This window comes from Takifugu flavidus, chromosome 15 (assembly GCF_003711565.1).
Source record: "Takifugu flavidus isolate HTHZ2018 chromosome 15, ASM371156v2, whole genome shotgun sequence".
In the NCBI taxonomy this organism is placed as follows: domain Eukaryota; kingdom Metazoa; phylum Chordata; class Actinopteri; order Tetraodontiformes; family Tetraodontidae; genus Takifugu; species Takifugu flavidus.
Window position 1 is genome coordinate 10,851,957 of NC_079534.1, and position 25,977 is coordinate 10,877,933.

Below are 25,977 nucleotides of genomic sequence, written 5' to 3' on the forward strand. Positions count from 1 at the left end.
GTCATTCTTTCCACATCTCATTCGCAAGAGAGAGAACCCCACCTCAGATGACGCACTAGTGCACAATTCTACTGCTCTGTCACAACAGAGACAGAATAATACTCCTCGATCATGGCGATGTAGGTTCCGGAAGCTGTGAGATCTTTAAATAATGGTTGGTGCTAAGGTAGAAAACATTAAACACTTACATTTGTTTCCACCTGATTGTGCAAAAAATGTTTAGAATGTTGTATTTAGTCTCAAACAGTGGTCTCTCGACTGAGCGCGTCATTATTCTGGGTGCCAGTTCCAACTGCGAGGGCTTAAAAAAGTTCCAGCTGATCTCAAGGCTGTCCACAAGGTGCCTTAAGGCCAAGATCTGAAGAGGAGGACAGTAGTAAATCATCCCAGCAAGCCCCATTTACACTACATTTTCAGACATCCACCACAAAATTCCCGTTAAAAACACTATCCAAAATATTTCTTTTGTAGTAAAAAAAAACAAAACCCTCTTGAATGGAATTTTCGTGTTCTATAGCAGTCAAAGATAAACACATGGAAGGAGCTATAAAACATAGAATTAAGGGTATTTTAAGCCATATGACCTCCTCTCTTCTCTTTTTAGGAAGCTTCATGTGCCGCTGTACCACCTGCAGCACATACAAGGTTTTAATGGACCCCAACATCATTGCAGTAGAAACAGGAAGCAAAGGTTTTGCTGTTTGATTGTCATCAGTAGCTTAAACGCTACTCTGTTCCATTCAACACTGCATAAACAACCATCAACACTCGCTGGCACTTGATTGGAATCTGACACAACTGTAAGCATTTACTTCAACAACTGATATATAACAATTACTGAACATTCGACCGATTAAACTGCAGCCACAAATGAATATGAAGACATGGAAGGTCATGGGCTATATGGCATATAGTACATAAAAACAGTTTACAGGACTTTTATGTACTGATTGCTCCATCGATAACCAAATATCCAAAAATATATTGATATTTTTAGAAATGTCAGCTCTAAATATTATTATTATATATGCAGAGTTTGAAGGCAAATGTTCCCACAGGTTAGATGTTTTATTGGTAAAAGAAGAAAGAAAACAAAAGGTTCTGAGTATAGGAGAGCCTTTGAGGATGGCCCATTCCACCACATGAATCCCTCATATTCTTTATAGCTGGATAATGACACCATCCACCGCATGAGGTTTTGTTGTTTTTGAGTTTCACCTTGTCCTGTTGCGTGGCTTGTTTTCGCGAAGCTTCCTCACTTTTGCCGGTGCGGTGAAAATTGTTCTTCACTGTAAATCGTGTTGTTGCCAACGTGCAGACAGACTCACGTTGCTCCACGCAGGCTGTCATGCTGTTGCGTCACGGCCGATTTACCGGCCTCAGTGTTTCTGATTTCACCAAGTGTGTTTTAAAGCAGAGGTGTCTTCTTGCTTCCTATTGGTCGATGGATGGTTGCCATCAGAATATAAGGTGGTCTTGTTGGGTTCTGAACCTGAACTTGCTCAGCCATGGTCAGAGGTCTGCTGCTGCTCCTGTTGCTCCTGCAGGTTTCCCTGCTCATCACTCGCACCAGTGCCATTGCTCTGCAGAAAGATGGACGTCAGCTGTCAGACGATCTGGTAAGAAGATCTACTTCCGGTCAGCAGGCACTCTGGTGATCACCCTCAGGCGGTTTCTGCTGATGATGACACTCGGTTTCGTTGTTTCTTTGCTGTAGGGGGAAATTAACAGACCATCACAGAAGCCGGTTTGTTCTCCAAATTGTCTGTGCTGGTGTCCTAAAGGTCCTGGAGGATATGGGCCTTTTGTGGTAAAGGTAATCCACTTTCCATCAGTAATGCTGTGTTGGTAATTCACATGTCTCAGAGACTCAAACTCACAGCCTCTCTCTCTCTCTCTCCCTCTCTGTCTGTCTCTCTCTCCTCTTAGCCCAATGAGCCCGACCCATCCGAACTCTTGGCCAAGCAAAACACATTAACCTGATGGAAATTGCCAGTTTTCCAGCTTCTGCAGAACAGCCATCCTACACGTATCACTCAGCGTCTATATGCTGTCTTTTTCACTTATGAAGCTTTTAAGAGTCACTTCACATGCAAAATAAAAGTTTGTATTTCACAGATCTTGTTTTGATTGATTTTTTTAATCAGCATCTAAATGGGACCAGTATCCTTTTCCAGAAAAGAAAAATCAAAGCAGATTATTTTCGTGGGTTGAAGTGTGAAAGGGGAAACTCCTCATCTGGTCGATTCTACCGGAGGCTGGAGGGAAAATAAAAACTGGAAAATAAACAGTAGGGCTGTGTCATATTGTCATTCTTTCCACATCTCATTCGCAAGAGAGAGAACCCCACCTCAGATGACGCACTAGTGCACAATTCTACTGCTCTGTCACAACAGAGACAGAATAATACTCCTCGATCACGGCGATGTAGGTTCCGGAAGCTGTGAGATCTTTAAATATTGGTTGGTGCTAAGGTAGAAAACATTAAACACTTACATTTGTTTCCACCTGATTGTGCAAAAAATGTTTAGAATGTTGTATTTAGTCTCAAACAGTGGTCTCTCGACTGAGCGCGTCATTATTCTGGGTGCCAATTCCAATTGCAGGGTTTAAAAAAGCTCCAGCTGATCTCAAGGCTGTCCACAAGATCTGAAGAGGAGGACAGTAGTAAATCATCCCAGCAAGCCCCATTTACACTACATTTTCATACATCCACATAGAGAAAAGCGTTCTGTGCGCCAATATGCTGTAATACACATGTCAAAACACTAGTTGGCAGCAATGAGCACAGGTTGCTCAGAATGCTGATTTCCAGATTTTTTTTTTTAAGAAGAGCGGGCCTTGAGCAATCAGGCCTCCCTGCTGTGAAACCAGCTCTAGGTGTGTCTTCAACATGTGGTCCTGCCTACAAATTACATTATTATGAAAGCGTAGACAGATGAGACAAAGAGTCTGTTTCTTCACACATGCTGTCATACCGTTGCGTCACAGTGATTTACCAGCTTCGGTGTTGCCATCAAACTACAGTAAACATGAAAAAAGATGAGCATTTGCTGAGATATGTCTTCAGTGCCAGACTGTTACTGAATAGTAACACACTGTGATTTAATTAACTGTAAATTGTAAACAACTTTTGAATTTGAAAGCAAGTCATGTGATTTATCATTCTGACAAAAGTTTGACTCCAAAATAAAATAAAGATAAGGACTAAAAGGCTAATTAACATTTTGGTTAAGGTAGCGTATTAGCATTCATTAAGATGCAATAATAATAGTGGTTATGGTGGTTATGGCAACAGTAGATTGGATTCTCACCAGGCATTTTCTGATAACTAATTTATGAGCCTATTCAGCATAAATTTGATCAGCTGAACATTGTCAACTTCAAATCCACCTTTTTGCATTTTCCGGTGTAGTGTGCCACCGAAACAGTGGATTATATTGGACTTGAATATTTCTTTGTTACACATGTCGGTTTGGGTTCAGTCAAAGATCTCTGGTTGAGCTTTTTAGCCATATTAGTCCATCAGCCAAAGGAGGAACACTTAAGCCTTTCATTTAGAAGGAGGACTTGAGGACTTCAGGCAACCAGAAGGGAATAGAACATGTTTTCTCAATGATGGTGTACTTTATAAAAGCTGCCCAAACCCTGACTGTATGTTGATATACTTCAGGACACTAAGATGAATGGATGGATGGATGGATGGATGGATGGATGGATGGATGATGGATGGATGGATGGATGGATGGATGGATGGATGGATGGATGGATGGATGGATGGATGGATGGATGGATGGAGGATGGATGGATGGATGGATGGATGGATGGAACATCAACCCTTATCATGAAACCTCTGGGGTCTTTAGTCCCATTGAGTCTCATGTTTTCTAGAGAAAAATCCCTCCTGCCGTCCTTCTCACTCCTCTCCTTCTGTCTCTTCTATGATTGTCCCCATCCATCCCTCCCTCTCCTTACCTGTCCCTCCTTCTCTCCATCTCTCTCTCTGTCCCTTTCCTTTTCTCCTTCCTTATCCAACCCTTTCATCCCTCTCTCTCCTTCCCTCTCTCCTTCTGATTCATACCGTATTTCCAATCCACTCTCTCCTTGCACCTCTCTGCCTATTTCCCTCTATCAACATCCCTCTATTCCTATCACTCTCTCCTTCCCTTTCTCCTCTCTCCTTCCATCCCTTCCTCTCCTACCCTCTTTCCATCCCACTCTTTCCTTCCTGCTCTCCCTATCTCCTTCAGTCTCACCCTTCCTCTCTCCTTCTCTCTGTCCCTCCCATTTCTCACTGTCCTTCCCTCTCTCCTCCTCTCTCCATACAGGAAACTTTTGATTTCTGGATTTGTCTGCAGAGGAGACGGTAAGAACTCTTCCTCATGCTTCCTCAAGTCCAAACTTGCAGCATTGTTTATGTGTTCATATTCACAAGAATTCTTTAATCCTTTACTGAACCTGGTTTTGGAGTGTTAATCTATGAAAGATTTAGTTCATTAGGTAGTAGTGACAGCACCCCAGCAGCTTTTGTTGAGCAGTTTCACCAGCTGCTGGAAAAAGAAAGTGTTGTCTCGGTAGTCAGATGAGAGGATATGACTAAGAACATGATTAAACTGCTGATTTAAAGATCTGGGCCATCTGCAGTTCAGCTGGGAGCGCTTTACACAACCTGAAATTAAAACCGGCAGTTCAGTTCTATTTATTTTCAGTTCATTTTCATAAAAAAAGTTTCCCTTTCAAATAATTTAATGACCTGACCTTTGTCCTCTCTGGTTTACCAAAGAGAGGCTCACTGAGACTTAAAGGTCCAACAGCACCACAGTTAAAGATCTGGAAAAGAATGTGAACAGCAACAGATTTTATCGCTGCTCGCTACATTCTGTGATCTGGAAACAATTAGTGGGCCATGTTGTTGAATCTTTTTTTTAATGCTTTGTTGTTTTTGTTGTTTCATCTCAGATCCATGTTTGGTTTATAAAACTTTTAATCAAAATAATGGAATGCTAAAATTCTTACATTCGTGTTAGCCTGTATTGTTGTGGAAACAAAGAGAAAATATTAAAAATTCATAATAAGTCAATGTAAAATGTCCTCCACAGTGTTTCCTAATAATCATGGATGTCTCAGAGGAGCTGGACTACTATTACCACGACAACATCAGCATCAACTTCACCTATGACGACTACCCTACCATCTGCGAGAAGGCAGAGGTCCGCTCCTTTGCAGCCCTCTTCCTCCCCGTCATATATACCGTGTGTGTGATTGTAGGACTGGCCGGTAACGCCGTAGTTGTGGCCGTGTATGCCTACCTCAAACGCCTCAAAACCATGACGGATGCTTTTCTGACCCACCTGGCAGTGGCCGACCTGCTGCTGCTCTTCACGCTGCCTTTCTGGGCCGCTGACGCGGCAAGAGGCTGGGAGCTCGGTGCAGTGGCGTGCAAGATCGTCTCATCCTGCTACACAGTCAACTTCACCTGCTGCATGCTGCTGCTGGCCTGCATCAGCGTGGATCGCCACCTGGCTGTAGCCAGGATGCGGGGCGAGAGCCGAGGGCAGCTGCTGCAGAGGGTGTTCACCAGGAGACACTGCTGGAAGGTGTGCTTCGTTGTCTGGGCGTTGGCGTTCATCCTCGGCCTTCCTGATTTAATCCTATCAGAGGTCAGATGGGCCTCCAACAGGAGTGTCTGCTTGGCAGTTTACCCTCCATCAATGTATAGTGGTGGGAAAGCTGGCCTGGAGATAATGGAAGTGCTGCTGGGATTCCTGATTCCCCTCTTGGTTATGGTCATCTCTTACTGGAAAATGGGCCAGGCCCTGAGAGGCCTTCCTGTTGAGAGCAGGAGCAAGAAGTGGAAGGTTCTAAGGGTGCTGCTGACCGTGGTGGGGGTGTTTGTGGTGACTCAGCTGCCTTATAACGTGCTGAAAGTCTACAGGGCCATGGACTCCGTCTACACCTTAGTGACCCACTGTGGGACCAGTAAAGTATTGGATCAGGCTGCTCAGGTGACTGAGAGCTTGGCCCTGTGTCACTGCTGCCTCAACCCCATCCTCTATGCCTTCGTCGGAGCCTCCTTCAAGCAGCAAATGGTGAAAGTGGTCAAGCAGCTGGGCCAGAAGAGAAGAAAGAGAAGGCCAAACCCTGCAGAAGAGGAAGGGATGGAAATGTCATTTAACAGCCACAATGGGTCTCAGGAGACAGACACCTTCTCAGTCTGAGTTTCCACACAAAATGTGGATGGATGGATGGATGGAGGGAGGGAGGGAGGAGGGAGGGAGGGATGGATGGAGGGAGGGAGGGAGGGAGGGAGGGAGGGAGGGAGGGATGGACAAGGTTTGTTGTTGCTGTAAGACTGGATTTGTCACCTAAAACCATGTGACACAGATCCAGGAAGTAAGTAGCCAGAGGAACGGTTTGTTCTTCAAATGAAATTTTCAGTATTTTTTTTTTGTATAGTTCCAACATAAAGAGAAAGGATTTAGACCAGCTGCACTTTGGCTCAGTTCGGAGCGTCACCCATCTTCTGATAGTTGAATCCGAGCAGAATGTTTAACAAACACAACTCTAGCAGCAAATCTGCAGGATGCTTTATGTGATTACATTTGGATGTTGTGTTTATCCACACTGAAGTGTAGGGACATCTGACACAGCTGCCAAACATGAAGAAAGAAAGAATTTTAATTGTACCATAACTGAAAACATCCTGTATCTGGTTAAAATTTTGGATCTGCACAAATATGTTGTAAATATAAAGATATTTTAAAAATAAAGTCTTTTTTACTACACTTGAATGATCGCTTCACACTGTGCTTCATTTTGGGCAGGGGACCAGAGACAACTCACACAGGCATGAGGAGAACGTACAAAAAGGCCAAAAACAAAAAAGGAATTGTGTGCCAGGATGAAGAGATTGTGTTATCATTTTCAGTTTAACCCATGTGGACTTAATCATGCTGCTTCTGGCAACCTTTATTTTCTCTCCAACTGAACATTCAAGGGAGGAATTTTCCTTCCTTGAGGGAAAAGCAGAATTCCCTCAAAACACATGAGTGAAAGCTGCTCCTCAGATGGAGAAAACAACTATCTACAGTATGTGTTGTTTACGAGGATGATGTTTGGATGACACTTATGAAAGTTACTGTTACAGCCTGAACTGATCATTTTAACAGGCCTTCGGAAAGAAAAAAGGCTCAACAGATGAATATTCAATCAACCACAATCCAAATGTTCTATCGCAAAGGTTTGAACCTGTTTTAAGCATCAGGTGGTTTCCTGGAGCGACGCTGGCGTTCTCGTTCAGGCCCAGGTGCCGTCTCACGTGGAGATTATCGTGTGGTATTGGAGCAAAACATGGACTTAAAATCATGATCAACGGAAGAAATTCACAAGCTGTGGTCCTTGTTTTCCATTAAAGAAAAACATGCATGTTCAGAGTAAATCAATTTATTAAAAAAAAAAACTGATGTGCAAATAAACAACAAAACATGATGTCTTGCAGACAAATCAAAACTATAAAAGGTACAAAAAAAAAGGCAATTATGATCTTAACATCCGACATTTCAAAAAGAAATATGGCTAATTCATTTAAAAACAAAACACAATTGGGGGGGATTCAAAATGTGCTTTTTTGGAGAAAAAAAATTAAATGTCTTTCTTAATTTTAGTAAACATTTTAGTGATTCAGAATTCAAAATAAATTCTCGCTAACAAAATGCTCCAAAGAGGCCTAAAATGGCAGTATCCAAATAATTTAGAAAGCAAAGTTCACCATCTCAGGAGAGAAACGTAACCAACTTCTTAAATACGATGGTTCATTTTCTAAAGCATAACAATGAAATTCCTTTTTTTTTTTTTTGAAAAATATTCATTCAATGCAATGAAACTTGCTTCTTTACTCTGAACTAGATTCCAAAACCCTGTATAAAAGTTAGAGAGAAGCCAATACTGAACTGTGTGTCAGCTAAAGTAAAAGCGCTGACACCAAAATAACTGCTGATGGCTTCAGTTCTACGTTTCCACCTCGTGTGGAAAAATACAACGGCGTATATGTGTGAAAGTGCAGTTGGAGAAAAGAGACTGTCTGGATTATTCCAACTCCTCTTTGCTCTGGAATGTGTCAGCCATTTTACCAATAAATAAACAAAAGCTCAACAGAAAGTCATCCGCAGCATACATAGATAATGTAAAGATGCAAAAAAGCAGATAAATGAGCAGTTTCATTGTCTCAGTTTAGCATCGGCTGAGGGCTAAAGGCCAAAGAAAACAGGCAGATGTTGGTTTGTGTTGTTTCTGAGAGGTTAACAGCCTTTTTATAAGTAAACTTTGTACTTCTCTAAATAAAAAAGGGGGCAGTCTTTGGAGTATCTTCAGGCGTCAGTAGTTGAGGATTTGTACGTCAAACAGGTCACACACTCCCTCGTTGTCATCTAAGTTGAAGCTGTAGTCTATACCTGTGTAAGGAGGGAAACGGGTGATCAAGATGTAATTTAGAGAAAATGAAGAAATAAATGACTGAAATAAATTTTCAGGTTCTCACAATCTGTGGACATTAGTTCTTCAATCAGGTCAACGGGACCTAAAGATCAAAAACAACATGTTCGGAACTCTGAGCTACAACAAAGTGACTCCGTTGAAAATATACAAAAGAGGGCAGGAAAAATATTTCAGTCGCAAATGCAGTTTTAGAGCTCAGAAACCATCGGTGCAGTCTAGAGAAACTAGCAGCAGGTTGCACGGGCGGCTCACCCTCTTCGTCTTCCTTCAAATGGTCTCCTGCAGAGTTGAGCCTCAGAAAGCTGCTCATGTCCAATTCAGACTGGAACTCTGGACCTGCCAGGTCCACCTGCAGCTGCTCCGACAATGCAACACCCTGACTTTCGTATTCTGCCGGGAATGTAAACGAAAGAAGGCTGATCGTTAAAGTCCCATTTACAGAGGTAAACTGCTGCCTTTATTGTCTGTGACAATATACTCAAGAAGGCTGAAGGTTACGGGGTGCAACACTCCTTGAATAAATAGGTGTTTTAAGATTCAGCAACATTTTTAACAGAAAGCAGAACCATCAGCATCCGCTAACGTTAGTCCGTTCCGTGTGTTTGACCCAGCGGTCTGATTAAAACCCCAACAAACTGTCTCCACATCTCAGAGAGAAGAATGTATTGAGGAACAGATCAGAGGATGGCTACAAAAATTCTGCCACAGGCAAGGTTTCCAAGAGCCCAGCGGCCTCCGTCATTCAGAAAGGGAAGAGACGGAAGGTCCTAAGACTCAGCATTATTACTGGAGGAAACCTGCTCATCAGCAAAGCAAAGTGGTGGCAGCACATTTACGTGGGGGCGTTTGTCAGCAGCTTAAACAAGAAGACTGGTCAGAGATGATGGAAACCTGAATGGGGCAAAAGTTGTGGGCTGAAGGTCCTTCACTCTGTGGACGTCCCTAAATGTGGCTCAGCCAGAGACCTGACTTGAACCCAATCAGATGTTTGTGGAGAAACCTAAATATGGCTGTGCCCATTGTGTGACAATATACTCAGGAAGACTGAAGGTTGTTGTTGCTTCTAAGGGCTAAGAAAAGCAACTGATGTCCTCTCGTTATTTTGGGGCACTGATGAGATAATATAGAGATATTATTTTAAAAATGTAAACACAAAATGTTAAAAAACAACAATAACTCTTATCATTTCCAGATAACTGAAAGAAAAGGAAGTAATACTGGTTAAACAGAGGAAAAGCCCCCATCTTTACCGGTCTGTGCATCTGGAGGGGTGGATGAAGGAGTCAGCAGGTCATCATGCTCTGGTAGCACCATCTGGTGGTCTGAGCAGAGAGAGTCCTGGCTCCAGTAGGAGGACATGGAGGTGGAAGTGGAGGTGGAGTGACCAGATGATGAGAGAGGGAACCTCTGCAGGCTAGCAGGAGTACTGGGTGGAGTTGGACAGATGATCTCAGTAGGTGGCACAGGGAAGACCACTGGCACTGAAGAGTCCGAATCCCTGTTGATGAGCAGGACCTGGATGGGAGAAAAGTGGCTGCGCAGGTTCACCTGGTACTTCTTCTGACCGCTCTGACCCTAAAAACATCAATGTAGAGATAGATTTACCGCCACCTGCACAGTTTTGCAAGACATTAAAGCATCACAGGCCTAAAAATGGATCGACTGCTTGTGAAGAGCTGCAAATGTGCAACAGGCAATGGTCTGTTCTGAAGCTAGGGCACATGTGGCGCTCATTTGGTTCTCCGCTAGATGACCTTCACCACAATCTCCCCTGCAACCTGAAAACTAATTTATTATTATTCAATATGTACCTACTTAAATAACTCACCTCAAGATATTTTTAAAACTCTCTATTAATCCCTATTAACATGCTAAACTAAATCACATCAAAACGATCTCTGTTTCTTGACTTAGTTTCATCATTAACACATTTAGGTGAGCAATTTTGTGTTTTATGAATAGGTGCTTGTATCTGTATATTCTCATTTATATATACTGTTCTTAAGAATCCATCACGGACCTTTTCTGGTAAAGGTACTTCCAGCTGGGTTCCAGCAGGAGCCAGTACAGCTAAGAGAGTTTCACCTCTGAAAGCATTGCAAATGTCTTCATGCGTCACAAATCTGTAAGTGCCGAAGCAGAATTCAGGAAAACATGGGATAGCATTAAAGACAAAAATGAAGGAAAACCAGTAAAACAAGAATGTCGGCTTTGTGTCAAGAGTAGCCTGGTTGTGGTATGACCTCCACAAATAGCAATTATACATAATCCTTTGGCTGTGTTCTCTGTACAGTAAGAAACTGGGACTTCTAGGTACAAGTTGGGAGTGTTTTCACTCTCAAATTCATGATTCACCCTCAAAACAAAAAAATAAAAACTGCAAGGATGAAGCACACTTAAAACTACATAATGCAGGTAATATCTCATTGCAAGGTTTTCATTATTATACTAAAACAGGGGGAAAAAAACACTAATTTCAATCTTGTTTTTAGCAACATTAAAGGATATGTGGTGCTGTTAGGATCATGGCTGAGGAACTTGATGTTCTCCTCCAGCCAAGCCTTCTGGTTGTCCAGCTCTTTCTCCCGGGCCTCCAGTTCAGAGTTTTGGGCCTTTAAATGCTGCACTTGCTCCATCACCTCCCGGGTTCGGTTGTGTGAGTTCTCCCCCCTGATGATAAAGAATGACAAAAGTCACACAACAGGTTACATGTAAGAACAGCTTGTAAAATGTACATGGTACAGTAAATTTGATGCTGATACCAAACGACAGCTGAGCCAAAGGCTTAAACTGAGGCTACTTTAAATGGTAGATCAAAATCACTTAAAGAAAAATAAAACGTCATAAAAACTGCCAAACCTCCACTGGATTATGTTCTTGTTCTTCTTCTCAATCAATCCCACTCCTTCTAACACGTTGGTAATGTCATAGATCCTCCTCTTCTGCCCCACTGCCAAACTGCTTGCAGCCTGCAAAGTTAAACATTTCTATAAAGGGTCTTAATCTGACAATCAAAATGACAAGACACGTTGCCCATGCACAAACTGAATTCCTCATTAGTACATGGCAAAAAAGCTGCCATTAGAAACACCAAATCCAGGTTTGGGTGCCTTTAACGGCGGGGGATAGACAGTTATACAATGCCAAAGAATGAAGGGGGAGAAGAGGGTCGGAGTTTGCTGTGTCAACATCACGCTAGACACCTGAGAGGAGAGGGAAATAAAAAAGACAGGAGGATTGGATACTTTAGTAACTAAAGTTTAGTTAGATCTGGCAAAGACGTGTCTCAAGTATCTTAAAATTAAGACTGGATGGTAGACATTATTCTTCCCTAGCTGAATAGGAGTTGGATGAAACTGTACTGTTCTCATTGGCCCCAAAGAAATAACTGTTTTTATTATTTCATAATTATTCTTTGGCCCGCTTTGAATTTCAAGTTTTCTTATTGCTTGTTACTTCTGTGCAAAATTTAATATACATTTGGTAGAAATGACCAAAAAAATTCCTCTATTCAAAAATATCAAGTCCACATTGTCAGATGGCCAAATTATAAAGTGGCATAAATTTAAATCAGCACAAACGTCTTATTTGAGATATCAAAGGAAGTAAGGGAAACGCCTTAAATTCATTTAATAACATAGGTTATATTATATTTACAAGTTCTTAATGGAAGGATCCCTAGTTTTGTAAACGTATTTAATAACACAAATGCGGCAAACACTAGAAAAGTCGAACTTTGATAATCATATCGGTAATTTGACCTAAACACGATGCCATGAACACACAATATAATATATATATGTAAATATATGGATATATTAATCATCCTTACGGCTCAAGCTTAGCAAGTTTATTAATTGTAAATATACAAAGTTTACCAGCGTTCGTTCAAAGAGAACCTCAACCTTATGTACCAATAAATTATGTTTCTAAACACCGACATCAAATAGATAACTTCACATCTGTTCTACAAAACTAGAGAAGCTTCAAAAATATAAGTTTATCCTGCTAAAGACGCAGCTACACCACGGACGGGCTAATGGCGGCTAAGCTAGTCCACCTGTACCACAAATCAATGCACCTGACTGGGCGCATTTGTGACTGACAGCCCTTTGTTCACAGCGGCTCTGGGGCAGAGTGGCAGTAAAGAACACCACTAAATACCGAGAAAGCAGCAAAACCCCACAATAGGGGCCGTTTCACTGACCACTTTTAAATCCAGGACGCCATCCTCGGCTTGTTGAAGCAGACGGACGAACTTCATGGTGAGGACCCCCAAACTTTTCTCGTGCCGACTCGGTGCTGCGCGTAGAGTCACCGGTGTCCCAAAATCCATCTTCTACCTCTTTATTCCCCTGGAAAGTCTGTGTTTAACTACGAATAAGCATTTCTTCTACACATTCTTCATAACGCGTCGGTTACTCCAGCCAGTCCGTAGTTGTGACTACGGTACTTATTTTAAAGAGTTTGTTAAATCAACATTGCGTTTAGTCAAGTTACCACGGCAACCCTTGTCCGGCTCGTGCCCTCCCCGGTAAAGAAGCCCCGCCTCTATTAAACAGTGACCACGCCCATTTAAACCCCGACAAATGTTTCATATGAATGTAAGATATTAAATTGACTCATTATCTTGTATACTTTATACCATCTGATTGGAACTGCCTTCTTATCTCCAGTGTCCCTAAAGTCTTTATTTTTCTATTTATTCCTTATTTTTAAATAAAAAGAAATGGGCTGAAATGAAAATGTACATGCTACAGCAAATAATAACTTGATCTTTTTAAGAACAATGACGTATAGATAAGGGTATACATTGTCATTCACGTAAAGGCATATTTCTGCTGTTAAAAGTCTTTTAGTACATTTGTGAGACGTTTCATTTTCTCTTCCATAATTTTCTTGCTGTTTTGTGTCTCTTCAAGTAGTTGACGCATCTCCTCCTCCACTTCAATCACCTAGAAAAACACACAAACTTTGTATGAACTACAGAAAAAGACACATTCATGGTTCCCAGAAACAAAATATTCAGATTAAATGAATTTAGTGTTTAAAATGTATTGTTAACATGAATTAAAATGGACCATGTTCAACAAGAAATAGGTGTCCTAAAGACAATGATTTACCACATAAAAATGTAAAACAATTAATTACAGATACATTACACAATCAAAACAGTTGATTTTATGAGTCATTTAAAAATTGACAATGTTTATTGGTTTATTTGAAATGTCACTTAAATTAATCTGTCCACACACATATTAGGTTTTTTGTTTATTTTTGGCAAATATATGCAGCTAATCTGTCTCTTGACTTGGAAGGAGAACTGAACTGTAAAAATGTAAAAAGGTCACCTTGTGATTAGCTCGTTCAATCTCTTCCTGTTTCTGCTTTGCCAGTTGAAGCAGGTCGGCCTGATGCGCAGCCTGAACCGATTCCAGCTGCTGATGAAATGCATCATCGACAGAACGCAACCTTTCTACTGCAGCTCTTCAAGAAAAGCAGAAAATATACCTAATATTATATTGATCAAGAAAGTTATTGTTTTATTGAGATTTTAAAAGATTTCTCAATTTTGTTGTGGTGGGATCTGTATTTATATCATTTTGGAGGAAGAGGAGGGATAATTCCATGTGAGTCTGTATCATACTTATGCGCTTCTGTTGCTTTGTGTCTTTCCTCCAGAAGCCGATGCTCCTTTTCATCAAAGTTCTCTTTCATGCGCTTCACCTGACTCTCCAGCAGGGTGAGCAGGTCTGCCTTCTCCTGCCACTTTTTACTGGAATCCCTGTTACACAAAGAAAATAAACACCTACTTAAAAAGCAACCACAAGGTAATGAAACATAAGCAATAACTAAGACTTGGCTGTATTTTGGACCTTACATTATTCAGATTTTTTTACACAATAGGATGATGCCAAATATACTTCAGAGATTTTAGATGCATGAATGCACGTGGATGATTTGGATTAATTAGCCAGTTTAGTAGTCTGAAAAAATGACATTAAATCTGTATGAATCTGACATTTCATCTACAGGGCAAAGGACTTACCTGTAAGCTCTTTTCACTTCCTCCAGCTCTGCATGCATGTCTTCCAGCTGCTGTTTCAGATCCTCCTTGCGTAGACTCAGGTGATCCCGCTGCTCCCTCAGCTCAGCCTGCTGAGCTTTCTGCTCCTCCAGCTGCTGTTGGAGCTTCTTCTGGGCCTGAGCTGCTTCCTCGGCTATCTTGCGAATTTGATCATCACGTTCTTGCAAAGCCTTGGCCGATGAAAGTTTTTAAACAAGACAGACATTTTTGTGAGACTCAAAGTAAATAAAAAGGGGAGGTTACAGTTTGAATATTTACCTCTTTGAGTTTACGGATAGTTTCCGTCTGATCATCAACAATTTTGCTTTTGATTTTAAGGGCATCAGTGTTTCTCTCATTCTGTTTCTTTTGATCCTCCAACTCGGTGCTCAACACCTCTATCCTTGCCTCCAGACGTCCACGATCCTGAGCCAGGGACACTCCTAATACACATGAATATATATCAAAATACTAATTAATTTACAACACTATTACATATTAATAATTTAATGTTCCAGAAATTCTGAATAAACCTGGATTATAATGCTTTAGTGGCTAAAATATACTCAACCATTCAGATATTAATTTGAAAAGCATCGTACCCATGATTATGTACAGTCATGGATAAAGAAAAAGAATTAATTTGTCTGACTTGTTTCTCAAAATGAGCACTAGGCACTGTTTACTTGCCCCCCTCAAATGACCAGCACCCCATCATTGACACAATTCCATACCATCTCCTAGATGGTGCCTGTACAATAAAAGTTCCAAAATGCTGTTAAGCTGTCAGTGACTTTACCAAGACATATTCTACACTGAAACTAATTCTTGCTGTTCAGATTGTCTAACACTGATTCACTTCTTCCAGTCTCCCACCTTGCTGGGCGAGCTCCTGGCTCCAGAGTTTCCTCTCCTCCTTCAGGCCATCCAACACCGACTCTTGAGCTGTAAGCTTTGATAAAAGTCGTGCTTTTTCTTTCCGGAGTAACTCCAGCTGCAGGCTGAGGCGCCGGTCCTGCTCCACTTCTGCTTCCAGGGAGAGCAGACGTCTCTGACAGAGGAACAAACAACACTATACTCAATTACCACCTCATACGAGCAGTGAATAAAAAGCAGCTGAATCCAGTCATTTTGTCTCAAAGGTGTCTCAGAAATGTTTATTCTGGGAAAATGATTATATTTTAAGGAATATATCTTTTTTTCTTTACAATCTTTTTCACCTGTACTATACCTTCAGGGCAGTCACAGCTTCTTTTTTGCATTTGATAAGCTCTGAAATGTGCTTCTTCTGTTCTTTGACCATGGTGGTGAGTTCCTGCACCAGAGAGCCAGATTTCTTCTCCTTCTGCTGAGAATGGATGAGGACTCCTTTGAGGTCCTGCAGCTCAGACGTCAATCGATCGCAAGTCTCTTTCACCTTAACACCATTAAGAGGACGAGGCAGAGAAGTCAAGCATCTAAAGAACCGCCTGGCTTGAAGTCTTTATCAAATAAAGCACATTTATGGTCAGACAGAAATGGTTGGAGGGTTTAAAAGTAAAAAAAAAAAAACACCCCGAAGAGTTTTACAGGAGGAAAGTTTGAACGAAAAATAAATAAAACCAAGTGGTCGGAACCTGTCTATGGAGAAGCAATCAGGATGAGATTAGATTTTGTTCAGAGGCTGAATAATATCCATAATAAGAGTACAGATGAACTCAATCAAATCCAGTCTTTTGTGCAGTGTCTTTCCTATGGTAATCACCTGTCATAGTCCACAGTAATAACGCTAATTCAATCTCAGCTTTGACCATCAAGCTGAAAAAAAGGTAACCAAGTTGAGTTAATTTACAGTTTAATCGTTTCCCTTTGTGCTACACAAAGCGATCATCTATGTGAAGAATGCAGAGTATAATACAGGACAAGACTGGAGTGATTAAAGTTCATCTGTATGGCAGATGTGCTCATTATAGCAGACCTCGGAGAAGCGAGCAGCCTCGATGGTGAGTGCCATGCGGAACTCGTCCTCTAAAGCAGCGTACTGTTTTCTGCCTTCAGCCACTTTCTCCTGCAGCTCTGCCTCCCTCTGGGCATGTCTCCGTTCCGCAGATGCAACTTCTTTTGCAACCGCATCAAGAAAATCAGCCCCGCCAGGCTGTAACCGTACACCCAACTGTTTTCTGTTAAAAGAGAAATGAACCCATAACCATGGATTTTCCTTTTTACATGCTTAAAAAGCTACTGATTTACCAACTAAGGGTATCAAGCCCAAGAGTTAGGCTGTGCCCTTCTTCAAAAGCTGTTGACACTTGGCTGTCATTAAGTCACAAAAGAAATAATATTTCCATCTTTAATTCAATTGTGACAGGTTTCAAAAGGACCAACCACTTGAAAATAACAATTGAATAGGATTTTCCCCAATGTCTTTGTTGAAACAATAGCTAACAAAGACATAGAACTGGGTTCTCCTCTCCTTACTTCATCTGTTCCAATTACTTCATGATTTAATAAGGCCCTTTCATAGATGATGATTTTTTTATCATCTGTGAAAGTTTAATACAAGACTACCAAATCAAACATTTATTTTCTATAATCTGTGGTAATCAATTCCATCTTGCCCTTTCTTTCAACACTGGCGCTGCAGTGGCAGGGAAGGAACACAAGACGATGTCATACTTCAAATGATGCCATTTACTAACTTTATACAGGCTTGGAATTGCATTTTTGCACACAGTGACAAGGTAAAAATTCTAATTATTCCATCCAAATCTGCTTTTAAAGCCAATTCACTTTGGAACACTGATAGGTAAACGCTCAGAAAGGGTATACCTGTGTTCTTCTTCTCTGGAGACCAGCAGTTCATGCATCTGTTGGAGTTTGTCTTTATATTGCTGGACTGAGAATCTCTGGATATCCAACTCCCTCTTCAGAGCTGCTGCCTTGTTCTCAAGCTCCTGGTGGCGCCTTGACTGCGTGAAGTCAGGACACATTTCACGTCTGCTATTGATATTTACTTCCAGAGCTGAATGAACCAGAACAGTGAATCTTTTATCTGTATTTACCAGAATACTGAATCTTTTATCTATGTTTATTCACTCTGCACGAGATTACATGCCAGTGAATGTTTTATATTTGTACGCAATGAACCCTCCTCTGCTTTTTTTATTTACACATTGAACTGAAGCATAATAAATCAGCCACAGCACCTCCTCATCCTGCTGGCGAGACCTGATTGCATCTCCTTGGGAGATTCTTTCCTCCAGCCTTCGCATTGTGCCCTTGTGTTGTTCCTCTTTGCTGCAGGCCTGATCCAGCTGCTGGGTGAGGGACTGACACCTCCCCTCCAGCTCTTCAACACGAATATGCAGGTTGGAGCGCTCCGAGCGCTCCTTCAACAATAGTTCTTTCAGCCTGAAAAAGACCACCATATGGCAACAGTATAAAAAAAATGGCAGGAGTAAAAAGTACAATGTCTATTTCTATTATTTGCAAAAACTACATTTCTAAACCACACTACCAATGATGTGTTGTGGTAAGTGGTAGTTTACTTTGGAATCATAAAACTATAAAGAAAACATGAGGACATAGAAGATAAATGGTAGAAATTAATTGTGTATATTTTTAGTTAACCTTAATTTCACCATTTTGTCCCTTGAGATTAGATGTTTTTGTTTTTTGTTTTTTTTTACAAAGAAGCTCCTGGTCAAGAGACTGACTGGTGCATGACAAAAACTGAGAATACGTAAGCACCTGCAGTAATTCCCTTCATGTTTTTGCTACTAATAAGTTCGGTACGATCTCTTGTGATGACTGAGACAGTCAATAGTAACGCCTGTTCTCAGCAGCATTACAAAGTGACAGGTAAGACTAATTCATGTTATACGGCTGACATATGCTTGTCAGCGCTCTCTAATTGGACCCATTATGCAGATTTATCGATGCAGTTTGAGTTGAGAGAACAAATGGACAAAAACCTCAGTCCGCACATGCACACAAATGTTCATCACTCACAGGCCAGCAGTCGTGTGTGTGTAGGGACGGATAAGACTATTTTAATCGCAGATGATTAAAGCCACTGTAATTGAAATACCAGCAGGTGCCCACAGGTGAGATCTATCCATACTAAACTGTTGTGCTGCAAGTTCACTGAAGGCACATTGTGGTGCATTGAGGTGGCCCCTAGAATCTCTAAAAGTAGAATTGGGGGCTGGGCATTTAGCTATCAGGCCCAAATGTTGTGGAACCAGCTCTCCGTCCAGGTATGGGAGGCTGACTCCCTCTTACTTGTAAGATTAGACTTAAAACCTTCCTCTTTGAAAAAGCTTATAGTAGGGTAATTCTGTAGTTCCAGTTATTATTCTAGTTAAACTAATAATTGTATGTATAGGCTCAAGGTCGTCTAATTATTAGGTTAACAACTTAGATATGCTGCTATAGACTGGGGGTGCAGCGGTACAGAAACATGATCACCTGCCAGGCTTCTGTCACCCATTCATGGCCTCTCCTCTTGTAGGTCAGGGATGATGTCATTAATACATTTTCTTGTGTAGTTTTTCTGCTTCTCTCCCCCTCCTCTGCCTCTCTCTGTATCCATCTACAGGTATCGTCAACTTCATAGCTGTGCACTGACCTGCCAACCTCTGACCCCGCTGACCCACTCAACTGTTACATTGACAGCTTGTTGTAATTAATGTATTTCCCTGATCTCTACCTATTCTCACTTCTACCTGTCCTCCCCCTTCTCCTCTCTCTCTGCCCAGCCATGAGCCTGGTCCTGCTCAAGGTTTCTTCTTATTAAAGTGGAGCTTTTCCTTTGCCACTTTTGCTAATTGGGGGTCAGACAAACAAGCTGTAAAGCACCTAGAGACAATTTTTGTTGTGACAGACGCTATATAAATAAAGATTGATTTGAGAGGCCAAATTTCACAAGAAGCTACAGGGTCTTTAATGGTGGACTTGGTACTCCAGATAGATGAGCAAAGCCTGCTTTCAGGAGACAACACTGGTTGACAGCCCATTTAACAGTAAGATAACAGTAAGATAATAAGATCCACAAGGGATTTATTATGATATCTACTTTCAAAACCACTTGTTTTGCTCGTCACCTTGTCAATCAATCCTTTCCTCTTACCTGTCAGTGGCATGAAGGGCAACATTTTGGATATCTTTTTCTTCATCCATCCTTGTCTGCAAACATTTCAGCTCCTCTGTCAATGTTCTCACAGCTTGCTCAGCCTTCCAACGCCTCTCTTTTTCCTGATCCCGCTCTTCAACGATAGTCTGAGTCAGATACACATGAAAACAAAACATGAGCAGTGAAGAATTGAGTTCCTTTGAATATGGTTAAAATAAAACTATAAAAGGTTCTTGAGGAAAAACAAATAAAATTCAGAGCCCAATTGCAGCTTCAGCAGTCCCACTTCAATATGATAAAACAAATCTATAAAGTCACATGAACACCATAAATTGAGACAAGTAAATAGATGTTTGAATACAAGATCTGAAAACCGTTAAAAATGAATATAACCATTAGAAAGATTCAATATGGCATCTATATAATAGAATAGGTTGTTTGTTTACTCTAATCTCTTTTTAATTGCCTAACAAATGGAGGAGTCATGGGTGTTCTTAATTTCTGTTACTTCCATGTATGTTATTAAATTTAGGCTGGCAGCAAATTATTTCAAACCAACTAAAAAAATCATTATGAATAACGTGACTTTGTCCTTGATAATAGATTTGTGTAATAAAAGGCACATGAATAACAATACTGTATCACAGGCAGAGAAAATTTATACTTCTATGTATACTACTATGAGACAGAGACGTAACCTTTTCCATAGTACATCAATTTTTTAAATATCTATGCTGCCATTTAGTTGGCAGATGACCTATACAGTCTGAAGTACCCTGTAGGTTTCCTCATTCTCAGTGGACTTGGTTTTCACATCAACAGAGGTTTTTGTAGATCTGAAAGGGGCCCTCCTCGTGGGTTGTGCTGTCTTCACAGACCCTGCACCACTAGCTTTTCCCTGGGCTCCAATGGGCACCTTTGAATTTCTCTGTTTGTGATTCTCTGAATCACTATGAAGAGGGGAAAAAAAAAAAAAAACACAAATACTAAATTAGATCTTACATTGTTTAGAAATAGCCCTTCTGGTAATGTATGGCTGAACAGAGGTTAAAATGAGCAATTCTGTTTTTAAATGTAGGCAAAGTTCTACAAACTTTGAATTATATTGTGAGGTTAATACTCAACTACTTATACTTAATACAAATGACTTTGCCTTTGATTAAGACATGTAAAGGGCCTTACTAAGCAAAATTACAGCATCTCACTGGTAGCTGATGAAGAAAGTTGTGGGTGGAAACCATAGAAGGATTGTAATTAATCACGGTGGAGAGCTGACAAGTGTACCGTAATTTGTAACATAGAAATGTGTCGGAGCTTAATAGTTTTTACTAGACTCATCTCACAGTAAAAAAGTATATACCGTACTTTTCAAGTACCGGTAGCCACGTACAGGTACAGAAATACCTGTCTGACCTCCGGTCCTTGGTTTCCTTGAGGGATACTTTAGATGAGATGCTGTTAGGGTGTTTATGGATCCTGGAGCGTCTTCGATTTTCCTTCCCGCTGTCACACTCACTCTCCGACGTGCGATCTGTATCCCTCTTGGCTCTCCGTACTTTCACCACAGCATGAGTACAGCTACTAGATGTGTCATCTGCAGGGGCCTGTGTGAACAAAACAGAAATATTCACAAAAGAAATTCCTGGGAGTGAACTGAATACCGCATTAAAATGTAAATAAGAACTGAATAAACTATATGGTGCTTTAGGCTATTACTTTGTACCAGGGAGCCTGTTTTGCAGTGGAATATTACAGTTGTTTATGAGCATTTTACAGTTTTCCCATGCTTTTAGTTCACCCATCTTAACTTGCTGCAATTGTGTATTAGCAGTTTAAAATGCATCGATGATTACAAAGATTAATGAAAATGTGAAATACAATATGAAAACCTTAATATAACTAATTAAAACCTGTGAGCAATCTTAACTATGTACCTTCTTGATGAGCTGGGACACCCGTTGCTCCAGTTTTTTTATGCGTTCTTCATTAACAGGGACTGCTGGATTGGTAAAACTGGAACAAAAGGGCTGGAAGCTCTGGTGCTCTCGTTGTTTGACTGCATTATCAACTGCTTCATTGACATTTGGCTGATTAAAACGGGTCAGCATGTTGTTGATGTGGGGATTTTTGAGACAGCCATCCCCTTTGACCTGCAAATGAAACTTAAATTACCTTTCTTTTTTCCTACAATGGGAGTACCGTGGGAGTGGCGGTGGCCACATGGGTTTGTTGCCACTGCTGCACAAAAATACATTTCCGATTATAGAAATACTGCAGGTTAAAAACAAAAGCAAATTATATTAATAATGAATAAATTCTAAACATGCTGACAATCCACTTTAAGAAATAATAATTTTTCTGTGACATAATGACTGGAACAAATTAAAATAAAACAAAAATGGTGTGATATTTTGAAAATGTAATTGCCAAGAAGCTCATTAATGGTGATCAAAATGTCTGAGTCACTTAAAATGATTAGATAAAAAACAATAAATAAAAAATACCACTTCAGTGTGACTAGTATCTGAGGATAGCAGGAGGTCCACATAGTCGTCTAAACCGGGGACATCACAGGGACTCAATAGACCTTGATGAGATGGATTTCCCAGTCGGTCCAAATCATCCAGAGCAGAGATCTGTGGCAAGGACTGCATAACAATCTCCCGGTAACCTGGCACAAGACATACAGTAAATTAAAAAGCCTGGAGATCTGTGCAGATGTCCAATAACTCAATTTGTCAGGTCATTAGTACATAAGCTGCATTCCACTCACACCGAGTGTGACGATACTTGAAGTTAAATTTATATGAAGACCTCCTCCTGTTTGCTTTTTGATTCCTATAGATGTTATTGACTCCCATAATGAGGTGGTAGCACTGCATATTATGTATTCTGACAGTAAAGGTGGTAAGGAGTGCTGGTTTTTTCAGTGTTGTTTTAAGTAAGCTCGCAAGGAATTTGAACACATGCTATGATAATAAAACCTAATGATTTTGGTTCACGATAATCAAGTACACTGATTACAATTGCACATAGAGTTGATTGTCCAAAACTCTGTATTTTTATACTCTGACTAAATGTAGGAAGTTCAAGTTCATACCTGATAACCTGCAAACAGGGTTATCGCTGTCATATTGGCTCAGAATAACCTCTCGTAAACTTTGCAATCCCAGCAGGCACTGAAGAAGGTGATCAATGCTATCCAGGTGGTTGCCTTGGAGACTGATGTGCTTCAGCTTGTACTCACGTCCATGAAGATGCAACAAGCCTTATCAACAGCAACAGCACGTCACTCTTCGTTGCTTTTTTTAACCCCCCCCCCATCTTTCATCTGTTATTTAGCTCACCAGTAATGTTGTTTATCTGATTGTAGGACAAGTTTAATCTTGATAGGTTGACAAGGCCATTCAATCCTGAGTTAGTGAGGAAACACAAATAAATGTTATGGATCATAGAACAATGACAGTAGGGACCCAGGCAAGACTATTACTATTTAATTAAGAGTTATTGCTTGCGAGACACCATAAAATCCAAAACACTTGCCATCCGTGCTGACTAAAGACTCACCTTCAACTTTAGTTATTAGGTTGCAAGATAAATTTAAAGTCCTCAGTGAAGTCAGAGTACTTAAACCCTCAATCTGGGAGATTTTATTCGAGGAGAGGTCTAAGTGCCGCAGGTGCCAAGCAGAAGTCAAGCCCTCAATTCTTGGGATGTGATTGCAGTGCAAATTGAGAGATGTTACAGTGGGACTCAGGGCGACCTCGAGCAAACTGGACAGAGAGCAAAAGGATCAACCAACAGTCGTTTAATACTAAATCTGAAAGGTTTGTGTTTTGACTTTGAATTAGTTAGAAACAAAATAACAACACCCCCCTTTATGTCTTGGAAGCTTACCCACAACACGGAACAGGTTGGTTCACTTTAATATTACCTTGTTATTTTCTTGTCAATAAGACTCAGCTCCTTGTCTCCCATAACGACGCCCAGTTTACGTCGCGTTATTTATCGGGGCTTCCTAGGCAGCAATGAAGCCCATATTCTAACACAACGACGTTATATGCCGCTGTCTCCGTGTCATTTCACTGTTCTGAGAATTAGCCTGGAATTAGCCACACGGGAAAAGTTTGTTTGCGAATCATGCTAGCGACCGACCACAAGTCTTTTAGAAGAAAGTGTAGAATTTAAATTTACAAAAAGAAAACAATGAACAATTCCCATACCATCATTTCTTAGAGCCGAAGAAAATGTAAACATTATTTTTCTTCGGTATAGTTAAACTAACCGCTCGAGAGGCTGAACTTCCTGTTTAAGTGACGTTGTTCACAGACGACTTCCGGTAAATCTCAAGTTCCTCTGTTTTTCATACATACATACATACATACATACATACATACATACATACATACATACATACATACATACATACATACATACAAACAAACAAACCCAGAAATTACACCATTTCGTTTTGCATGTTATGTTTTTAATTGATCCTATTCAAAAATACAAACTATAGAAATACTAGTTATAAACTGGTTAAGATATAATACAGCATCAATCTGAACCACCACGTTGAGTTAATCACAAACCACAAACTCAGATTTTAATAGTGCATACAGAAATGAAAAATCATGAAAAAAATGTATACATACAGAACCTACAAGCATAAAATAATAAACAAGTAAATACATATTGAAGAGAAATGGAAAAAAACAAGATTATTTGAAGGGAAAGAAGAAGGGATTTAGTAGGAAAGAAAGAAGAAGGATTTGGTGCATAAAGACTGACAGCAGAAAGCAATTTGATAAAGGTTACAAGGGACCACCCCTTACCATAAAACCTATAATCTCAATTAATTCAGTTTTTGTAATTTAATCAAGATATCACATCCATAAGAGATAATGATGAATAGAAAAGAGGAAATAAAAGTAAGAATATCTAACATGTCAAATATTACTGTAAATATGAAGACTTTTTGATATTTGTGGTATTTATCAGCTACCAGCAACACTGGGGTAGATGTCTGACAGACAGGCTGTACAGAAATGAATCCTGTACAGTACCTTGAACTATAACCATGAGACGAGCACAAGATGAGCTTGTATGGGTTATATTAAAAGCAGCACCTTAGCGTGCCATGGAAGGCCAACAGCAGGTCACCCTCCCAGGCAGCCTTGATTACAGAGGTAGATGAGGGGTTATATATTTTCACATATGAGGGGGCGGGCAAGAAAGAAACCCACTCCATCATCGATGTGGGAGTTGGCAGAGTCTACTTTTTAAAAAAATCATGAAAAAAGATTAGGAGGTAGAAATTGCAATTCAACTTGATCCAAAAAAAGGCATTTACAGATGTGATGCATACATATCCTTTTTTTAAAGCTCCAATTTTTCTCGAGTAAAAAAAAACAAACAAATGTTATGTCATGTTAACAAAACAGCAGCTGCAGCTAAAAATTTAAGGCCTAATCGTCAGCTCAATTTTATCCTGTTTAAATGTCGATTGTCCTGAACAGGAAAAAATAAATGTCTTTCAGGGGTGCTTAATTTTCTTAAGTTCAGCTGTGAAAGTTTACTAGTGTTCATAAACTAAATATGGTGCAGCAGGCAGACTACATTTATGCAAATGTGCAAACACAATTATTCCATGTGCAGGCTGCACGGATTTCACAGATTACAGTGTTTACAATTCTTTCTGGCTCATCTCTCCAGCTCTCGTCATAGCTGTCTGCATTTATGATACCTCCTGTCTGGCTCTCTGCTCATACCTTTATGATTTATTCTACGTGATGTGTAAAATTGTAGTGAAGTGTAACAACTAAAAAAAACTCTATTTATATAGCTGTAGGTGTCTTATCATAAATTTCACGTTTACATCTCTTAGAACTCATTCAAAGGTCAGTTTTGAAGCATTGTTACTGGAGCCCTCGCCACAAGATAGCATATGTTTAAATGAAGCTTGACCTTGAGTACAAATGGCTGCTTTTAACATAATTTCCCTTCAGATATTATTCATAAAAGGTCTGACATTATCAACATAAGCTATAATTGCGCATCACTGAAGTGGCGAAATGCATTCTAAAGATCCCGACCCCCATTACACTCTGAATTCTTGCAGCATGTATGGAAGAGTGATTGATTCGGCCGCACCTGAACTGAACATTGTCCACATTGGAGGGGACAGATAAATGATCATTGCACTTGCCTGCGAGCCAACAGTGATGGAGCCTCCTTTACATGGAGCCAAGGGCCATCCAACCCGTAGAAATGATGATCTAGTGCCAACAAACTGGCTGAATTA

General features: G+C 40.4%; 3 protein-coding genes and 1 long non-coding RNA gene across 8 annotated transcripts; 2 read left to right on the forward strand and 2 right to left on the reverse strand.

Moving 5' to 3' along the window:
- The first annotated feature begins 4,184 nt into the window (after positions 1–4,184).
- On the forward strand, positions 4,185–6,281 carry ackr4a (atypical chemokine receptor 4a). The gene is made up of 2 exons (XM_057057475.1): positions 4,185–4,366; positions 5,100–6,281. The coding sequence occupies exon 2, from the start codon at positions 5,115–5,117 to the stop codon at positions 6,216–6,218; it is 1,104 nt and encodes a 367-aa protein (XP_056913455.1). The 5' UTR covers positions 4,185–4,366; positions 5,100–5,114; the 3' UTR covers positions 6,219–6,281.
- A 1,996-nt stretch (positions 6,282–8,277) lies between these two features.
- On the reverse strand, positions 8,278–13,036 carry e2f5 (E2F transcription factor 5). Its single transcript, XM_057057068.1, has 8 exons — positions 12,701–13,036; positions 11,353–11,462; positions 11,002–11,163; positions 10,514–10,622; positions 9,744–10,068; positions 8,746–8,883; positions 8,537–8,575; positions 8,278–8,450 (listed from the first exon to the last, which is right to left on the reverse strand). Exons 1-8 carry the CDS (start codon positions 12,827–12,829, stop codon positions 8,374–8,376), a joined length of 1,089 nt encoding a protein of 362 aa, XP_056913048.1. The 5' UTR covers positions 12,830–13,036; the 3' UTR covers positions 8,278–8,373.
- LOC130539004 (uncharacterized) lies at positions 12,534–14,832 on the forward strand. Its single transcript, XR_008954009.1, has 3 exons — positions 12,534–12,758; positions 14,176–14,324; positions 14,529–14,832. It is a non-coding gene; the product is annotated as an uncharacterized LOC130539004 (long non-coding RNA).
- On the reverse strand, positions 13,183–23,997 carry lrrcc1 (leucine rich repeat and coiled-coil centrosomal protein 1). 5 transcript variants are annotated; one of them, XM_057057064.1, is made up of 20 exons: positions 23,897–23,997; positions 23,608–23,775; positions 23,241–23,446; positions 23,021–23,086; positions 22,774–22,941; positions 22,178–22,344; positions 21,608–21,823; positions 21,039–21,277; positions 20,449–20,623; positions 19,671–19,819; positions 17,746–17,950; positions 17,369–17,508; positions 16,518–16,719; positions 15,792–15,977; positions 15,437–15,611; positions 14,840–15,003; positions 14,543–14,751; positions 14,141–14,278; positions 13,845–13,980; positions 13,183–13,448 (listed from the first exon to the last, which is right to left on the reverse strand). In XM_057057064.1, exons 2-20 carry the CDS (start codon positions 23,649–23,651, stop codon positions 13,338–13,340), a joined length of 3,096 nt encoding a protein of 1,031 aa, XP_056913044.1. In that variant the 5' UTR covers positions 23,652–23,775; positions 23,897–23,997; the 3' UTR covers positions 13,183–13,337. The 5 variants fall into 5 exon arrangements, with proteins under 5 accessions (XP_056913044.1, XP_056913045.1, XP_056913047.1 ...); XM_057057065.1 differs by having other exon boundaries at positions 23,608–23,758; positions 23,897–23,952; XM_057057067.1 differs by having other exon boundaries at positions 21,087–21,277; positions 23,608–23,979.
- Positions 23,998–25,977: the final 1,980 nt, after the last annotated feature.